At 47.9% G+C, this 7,712-nt stretch overlaps 1 protein-coding gene across 4 annotated transcripts in view; it reads left to right on the top strand.

The window, feature by feature from the left end:
• Positions 1-1,658: 1,658 nt before the first annotated feature.
• SOS2 (SOS Ras/Rho guanine nucleotide exchange factor 2) overlaps positions 1,659-7,712 on the top strand; it is a 55,947-nt gene continuing 49,893 nt past the window's right edge. For all 4 annotated transcript variants that reach the window (XM_075150702.1, XM_075150700.1, XM_075150699.1 and 1 more), the window contains exon 1: positions 1,659-2,038. In XM_075150702.1, coding sequence (XP_075006803.1) covers positions 1,952-2,038 — 87 coding nt within the window. In that variant the 5' untranslated portion in view covers positions 1,659-1,951. The remainder of the gene's footprint in view (positions 2,039-7,712) is intronic.

Genomic DNA, 7,712 nt, shown 5'->3' with positions numbered 1-7,712 from the left:
TTGCTGTAAGGTCTGTATTTCCCCTGACTTACAGAAAAGTTTCACTGCTATTTGCTAATTCTCATCTGAATTAGGCAGGATATAGCTCTATATAATTACTTTATTGGGGGGGGCACACATGACCAAACTTGTCTTCCTAAAGTACCTGTGTCTTACCTGTGCTTATCACACGTCACAGCTTTTCTCACGCAGGTATGTATGCAGTGGACAGAACTAGTCCTAAGCCTGATCTGGACCTGTAATGGCATGTGGAATGGTAATTCTTGACATTCTGAGTAAGTGCATTAGGACAGCTTTGGCCAAACATAATTTATTCCCCCAAAGCGTCTCGTAAGGTCAGTCCTAAACTCTGGGAAGAGTATGGCATATTATATCTTGTTTAAAATGTTGCGAAGAAATGATGTAGTGCCCCATGTCATGGCTTACTGGGTGGCTGCTCTTGGGAAAATGAGCTCCTTTAGGGCACTTCATTGTGTCTGGTCACCACTGCCACACCTTGGAGCAGTTCAGGCTCTCTGGAGAACAGAGGAATGTCACATCCTGAGGAACACGGGCGTTTTGGGGCTGCGGAGGTGGGAATAAAGTGCTCACCCAAGCTGGAACGTCTGCTTCCAGACCGGGCATCCTGGCTGTCCGAGCTGCAGGTTTGTGGATCTCGCCATGGTTACCCTGAAGTTGCACTCGGGATTACCTTTTTCTTTTTGCTCACGGTTGGGGTTTGACGAACAAGTCTCTTCCTACAGAAATAAATACTTTGTTGGAAACCTCCCAGGGTGCTCTGATGTGGCAGGAGGGTTAAGACCACAGAGCAAAAGGAGCTGTCACTGCCTCTGCAAGCGCCTGTCTCCTCCGGGAAATCTGTTGTAACAAAGGATCACACTCTTGCTGGCAGAAAGGCACTTTTTTTTCTGATTTAATTTATCCACTCCCTTTGTAGACAAGTCTTAAAAGGGGGAGGGGGGGTTATATAAGGCGTGAGATTTGAATACAATGCCATCGGAAGGGAAATGAGAGAAAGTTTGGCTGGAGCGGTTGTTCAGGGGGGTGGAGGGAACAGTGACAGCCAGCGTTCTCCGGGATCGGGAGGAAAACTGCCTCTGCGGAGGGAGAAAAACAGCCTCTGGGGAGGGAGCTGCTGTGGGCAGGTTCCCGGGCACCGCACCGCAGCTGCTGCCGGTGCCTTCTCCCAGGACGTTGGTTCTGGGTGAGCCTTCCCGCAGGCTGAGGCTGTTTCCAGTCAGGCGAAGGGAAGAGGGAAGGAGTGAGGGAGCCATGCACAGCAGATGGCAGAAGGGACGGGGTGAAGCGCTGTCAGCCTTTGCAGCCTCACACGCAGGAGCGGGAGATGCTACGGGAGGGTAGCGTCCAGCATCGCTGCGACAAGCGGCTGCCTAAGAGTTCAGGGTCGTAGCGCGGTGCCACGACTTTGCCCAGCTCCAGATACATTAATTAACCGCAGCCCGGGCTGGCTGTGGCGAGGCGGCTCTCCCCCGCGGGGCGGGCAGCGGGACGGGGATGTGCGGGCTCCCCCCCTGCGCGCCCCGCCGTGACCGCCCGCCGGCGGCGCGGCCGGCAGGGGGCGCCGCGGTAGTGGGCGGGGGAGGGCAGAATAGTGGCGGCCGCGCATGCGCGCGGAGGGCGGCGACGGTAGCGGGCCGCGGCGAGCGGGGCCGAGGGCGCCTCACCCGCCGCCCCGTCAGCGCACGGCGAGCGGCCCGGAGCCCGGCCCCTCCCGCGCCGGATGTGATGGCCGCCCGGGCGGGGGGGTGAGGAGCGAGCCAGCGGCGGCCGAGAGCCCAGCGCGGCCCGGCCCGGCCCGGCCCTGACGAGCGCCGGCTTCTCCTTCCCCTCAGCGCCCCCCTCCCCTCCTCCTCCCATGCCCCGGGCGCCGTAGCCGGCGGGGAGCGGCGAGGCGGGCGGTCCCGATGCGGAGGAGCCGCCGGCGGGCGCCATGCAGCCGCCGCCGCAGCCGTACGAGTTCTTCGGCGAGGAGAACGGCCCGAAATGGCGGGGGCTCTTCGTGCCCGCTCTGCGCAAGGTCAGTCCGCCGGCGGCGGCGGCGGCGGCGGCGGCGGGGGGGGCGGGCGGCACCTGCGCCTCACGCCGCCCTGCGGCCCCCGGCCCCCGGGAGCGCCCCTTCCCCGCCCGCACACCCCTCTCCCCGGGCTCTTGGTGCCTGTGCCGGGGCCGCACCGCCGGCGGGTGCAGGTGCCCGTCCCGCCGCACGGGCTGCGGCCGGGCTCCGCACCTCTAGTGCAGATGCCCGTACCCCCGACAGCCTTCTCGGGCAGAGCAGGGGCGTCTGGCCGTTTGCTTGCACAGTGCCCCTGCCCCGCCTGGCTCCTGCGGGACCTCCTCCGTCCTGTCCCTTCACCCCGTGTGCTCGCCCGTCCCGGCAGCCCGGTCACGGCGGGGCAGAGGTTGGAAGGGGCCTCTTGCCGACCCCCTGCTCAGGCAGGGTCACCCATAGCAGGCTGCCCGGGCCCACGTCCAGACGGTGCCCATGTTCCTGCCTTGCCTTCGGTGCTTCTTTGTGTGAAGGTGCTGCCGGGTGACATGTGTGCCTAGCAGACTCTCCTCCTCCTGTCAGAGGCTTCTTCTTCCTCCTTCACCAGCACTTGCCAAAAGTCCCGTCCCTGCCTTCTTTTACTGGGCCGCTCGGTTTGAGGCCGCTGATACTATTACTGATTTGCTTCCGAGATGTGCTGTGGAAGGGCAGCCTTCCATTCCTTCCCTGCGGCATTTCTCCAGACAGCTCCTCCAGGCTCTTTCCCGAACCAGACTCCCTTGCTGACACCCAGTTGAGGTGCTTCTGACAGGCTGGCTATGGTAACACCAGGTTGTCCATTAGATTTCTGTGAGAAATCTTACCCAGCTGCGGCGCAGGGTAAGGTCAGCCTGTGTTTTCTTAGAGAAGCAACTGCCCGCTATGTAAATGAGGTAAAAGGTGTGGGAAACCTGTCATGGGAGAGGAATTTATCTTTGTGTGTTGTGTTTTGTAGAGCAGGGTAGTCCCCAGCCCATCACCCTTAGGTAGGACACCCCCAGTAGCGGACGGAATGGGTTAAATTGAGGCTGGTGGGGCATGGAGGGAGCGATGTTGTTCTGCTGCCTGTCATTTGCTTGTTACCATTGCAAAGGTTGAGGACCATTGTATAGTTCTTAACATAATGGCCTGCTGATCTGGATCTCTGGTGCTGGGCAGTACTGTGATACAAGTAGTGCAGGCACTCATGTGAGTGGTGTTTTGTGTTTTTTTTACCAAGAATAGATGTAGTGACGGTGTGGGGTAATGTTTCTCTCTCTCTCTCTTTTTTTTTTTAAAAGAAAAAGAGAATCAAAGATTTGCATTTGTTTTGGGTCCCTGTGTCGCTTGTATTAAAAGCCGCTGAAGGCAGCTAAGTACTCTTGTGGCTGGCATAAAACCCATAATCGCCTGTCTGAAGAATCCTGGATTTTATACTCTTTACTCTTGAATCTACTCCTCCTCATACTAGTTGCTTTCCAGTGAGTCTCGGGAAGCTTAGAGTGCCTTGCTGCTCTTCTCCTGATCACTGGTGGTTGACAGAAAACAGCACCTTGACACCAACCAGCATCCACCCAAACGTGAGGTATAGCTATATCAGCTTGACCAAAAACTTTAAAGGTGTTTTCATCATTCTAAAATACAGAGAGTGTACAAGTTGGTGGATTAATGCTGCTCTTACCAGTTCTTACTGTCTCTGTACGTTTGGTTTTGGTGAAAAGAAACGGAGCAGGAAATTAGACTTTCTAAACCAGAGGAAATAAAGTCTTGATACCAGTGACTGCTTGTAAAAATTTGTAGTTGCTTATAGACAGTTTTTTTCTTCCTGGGAAAGTTCCTTGTCTGCAGTACCCACCCTTTAGCATGAAGCAATCGTACTGTAATGTGCATTTCTTTTATGAACACGCAGTATCAGTGAGTCAAAACAAAATTGTATCATTGTTCCAGTTATTGCAGTCAGGCTGTTAGGGAGATGCTGTCAGTTTTAATATATTGTTTGAAAGATCAAATGCCCTAATATGAACACTGGAGATTTTTAAACCAGAACATTTTAGAAAATTTATGGGTTGTTTACAATTTATGGTTGTTTACATCTTGCATTTTCACTTTGATAATGAGATGAGAGCATTTCCGTTATTTATAGGGGAGCTGAAAAGTGTGGCACTGAATCCAAAGTGTGCACCAAAGCATCAAGATTTTGTGTTTCAGAATTTATAAAACGTTACCACAGTTTTCAAATAGTTTGCAACTTCGTTCTGAAGAGGTTTAAAAGTCCGCTTGTCAGCCAGTTTAGTTATGATCTTTTCAAGCAGGTTGCTTTTGCGATGAAAATTCTAAAGAAAGTCTGATCTTCAGAAACTTTAGTTAAACACCTGGAATAGAGTTTTTTGAACTTCTACACTGGGTTTTCATCACAGTGGTCTACGCTGCAAGTGCAGAGATAGCGTTCTATTTCCCATTCCTGAAAGCTTTTCCTTTTAATGAACACTTCTTGAAGAAGAGAAACTGGTAATAGAAAAAGAGGAAAGTTTTTGGTTTTCCTTGTGTATGTTAAAGTGTGAGAAATCTTAATTCTAAAATAGAGAAAGATGTGGAGCTGGATAACGAGCCAGTGCAGTTCACTAACAACAGATAGTATTTCCTTGCTTCTTGAATTTTAAGTCCATAACGAAGAGCTCTTTCATTATGCAGTCAGCAAGTTTAAGGTCACTTCTTTTTATCAAACCACTTTTAAACCCTTGCATTTACTTCAATTCTATGCAGTTGACATTTCACAAATCATGAGTGGGGGAAAAAAGGTAAAATACATCAGTTCTTACTTTAATATGTGAAAAAAAGATGAGAATCTGTCTTTTGAGCAATATTCTGTATGCATTTAAGCAGTCTAACATCTTTAAGATTAGTAGTGTGTGCTAAATTGTACTTACCAGTGTGAGTCTTTCTAGGAAGAAACCAAAGCTAAATGGCAAGACATCATTAAACCAGATTTTTTAAATAGTTTTTTAATATGTTTATATCACCGTATCCTTAGCACCGGCACCTTGGAATCTAGTAAGTTGAAAATTTTAAAGCAGTTTCATGTATTGCTTCTCTTCCAGCTGGTAGATGTACAAGCATGTCCTTACTCTAAAACATTTTACTTTCTTCTGTTAGTGTGCTGGAAACCTGAGTAGGAAGTGCGTATAGTGAAACTCGTTATAAAAGTCCTGTCAAAATAAATGAATCAGAAGAAAACAATATTTTTATCTGGTTGCTTAGGTTATAGTTACTTGAACTGCTGTTTGTGGCAAGTAAATCACTTCAAACAGATCTACGGTCTAAGCTTTATAAAGGCTCTTAATCTGGGAGCTGACTTTAGTTATTAAAGGATCACAGTGTCTCTTTGAATAATTCTCGAAGCATGCGGGCAGCTGTTCCAGCAGAAATCACATGCATTTCAAACGCCCCGCTGGCGGGGTTGGTTGGGTTGGCGTCCCCGGGATGTCGATGCTGGCAGCGTCACTAAAGCCGGTGCTCGACGGGGCAGTGCCGTGCTGGGGGGCTGCGAGCGGGGGGCTTTTCTGCTCCCCCCTCCGCGGCTGGCCAGATCCTTCTCCGATGAAACCAGGACCCTCCGTGGAGGGGGATTTTCTCCTGTGGTGGGTGGGTGCTGGAGGAGAAGGTGGTGTCGGGGAGTTTGGTCTCTCCTCCTTTTTCATTTCTCCAGGTGTTTGGGTTGATTTGTTTGGTTTTTAGCTGTTCCTGGCCCAATGGCCTTTGTGGGGAAAGATGTCAAATTATGAAACCTGTTTTTAAAGCTGGCATTTCAATTTTGTAACCGGGTTTCCTAGCACAGATCCAGTGCCAGAGCTTGTTCTTGCTGACTGTCAACTTTCTTCCAGATGAAACTTTCCAGAACTGAATTGATTTTCCATGTTGATATCAATGCTTTGATGTCATATCTATTAATCTTAGACTGGGATTACAGGGGAGCCCAGGAAAATGATGCATGAATCTCGGTGGTAGCAGCTGAGTGTGTAACTCCCACCGACCCGCTGAAGGTCCCAGTTTTAATGTACTGGACGTGCGTTGTATAAAAGGTTTTGGGGAATTTTAATTGAAAACTTCATTAATGCAAATATCTTCCATTGCTACCTGGAATAAACTTCTATTCCAATTACTTGGAACAAGTTTTCAAAATGAAACAGGTGACTCTGTAGAACTAGTGTGTATTTTTTAAAATAATGCGTAGTGTGCTGTTGGACATGTATATGTGGATTTATTTGCCCTAAAATACTCTTGTGTGTTCTTAGCATGCATTATCATTTGTGCGTGCTCTTACAATTCCACTGGCAAATTAAAAATATATTTCTGTAAACAAGAGCTGTGTATTCCGTTGCTTTGACTTTTCTAAATTAAATTCACAAGCATCTCATAGGTATTATTGTTTTGATTTTCCCCATTATCTACAAATAGAGACCATTAAACAGTTAATACTCACATTCTGCAGGCACTACACATGTTGGTGTAATCATGGCACTGTACACTATTTGCATTTTCTAAAACAATTCCACTATTGCTCTGGACTACTCATCAAATTTCTAGAGCATGACTAAAGGGTTTATTCTTAGCAAATGTTGCATACAGAAATATAAAAGACCATTTTGAGGACATTTTTGAAGTTTACATTAATTCAGTGCTTCTCTAGATTTTAAAACATATGGGAGTTAATGCATAATGACACAGCTCCTGTGTGAGGTTGCATGGTTGGGGTGAGTGCAGGGGCTGCCCCGTTTTCTTCACTGCTCTGTCAGGGCGTTTCGCCTGCACGTTTTCCATTGCAGGATCAGGCCCCCTTGGGTTAGAATTATTTAATGCATTATAGTGTCATTATAATGGATTATTAGTTAATGCATGCTAATTTCATTAGCATGCATTATTTTTTAATGCATTATAATTTCAACTGTAAAGTTGCTTGTTATGATGTTTTAAAATAATAGTGATATTTAGTTTTGAAATCTGCCATTTAGCTTCTAATAAATATATTTATTTGAGCTCTGAAGCCTGGCCCATTGCAGATTTGCAGTTGCTACAAACATGAACGCCTCTGTGACATTCAGCTTGGGAGAATGGCAAATAAGGGAAGTGCTGGTGATACTTAATTACCTGTGAAATAGGTAGACCCGTACAAGTTTGAAGCACAGAGCCGGTTGTTGCCTCACAACACGGTGTTCGCAATCGAGAGGCGTCTGGAGGTGTGGAAAGGAACAGCAAGTCCCTTGAAGTGGATGCTAGCGGTAAACAATAGGCTAATTCTTCCAGACCTTTTGTATTCCCAGTAGCGGCTGGGTATCGTTATAGGTTGGTTTTAGTCCTTTACAAGTAAGTAGACTGTTTTTTTTTGTTCTTGCATAAATATTCACTATCGTAAATAAAATTTGGAACCAAAGGGACTGGTCATTTTACTTAAATCCTGTTTTTTTCATGCTTTTTTTTGTTTTTTACACTGTTTAGCTTAAGTACTGTCACGGGAATCTGCAGTTGGCAAATGGTAATAGGAGAGTTTTCTCAGCCAGTGGCATGAAATGAAGGTAGTTTTAAATCTGAGGCATTTAAAAGTAGTAGGAACAGTGTAATTTCGTTTGGCAGCAGTAGCAGAAGAAACACTTCCTACCTGCGGTGTTAAAATGGAACATGGAAATTAGCA

Source organism: Calonectris borealis, chromosome 5 (assembly GCF_964195595.1).
Source record: "Calonectris borealis chromosome 5, bCalBor7.hap1.2, whole genome shotgun sequence".
Taxonomy (NCBI): Eukaryota; Metazoa; Chordata; class Aves; order Procellariiformes; family Procellariidae; genus Calonectris; species Calonectris borealis.
Note: the sequence above shows the minus strand (reverse complement) of the source record. Positions and strands in the feature narration are given on the sequence as shown.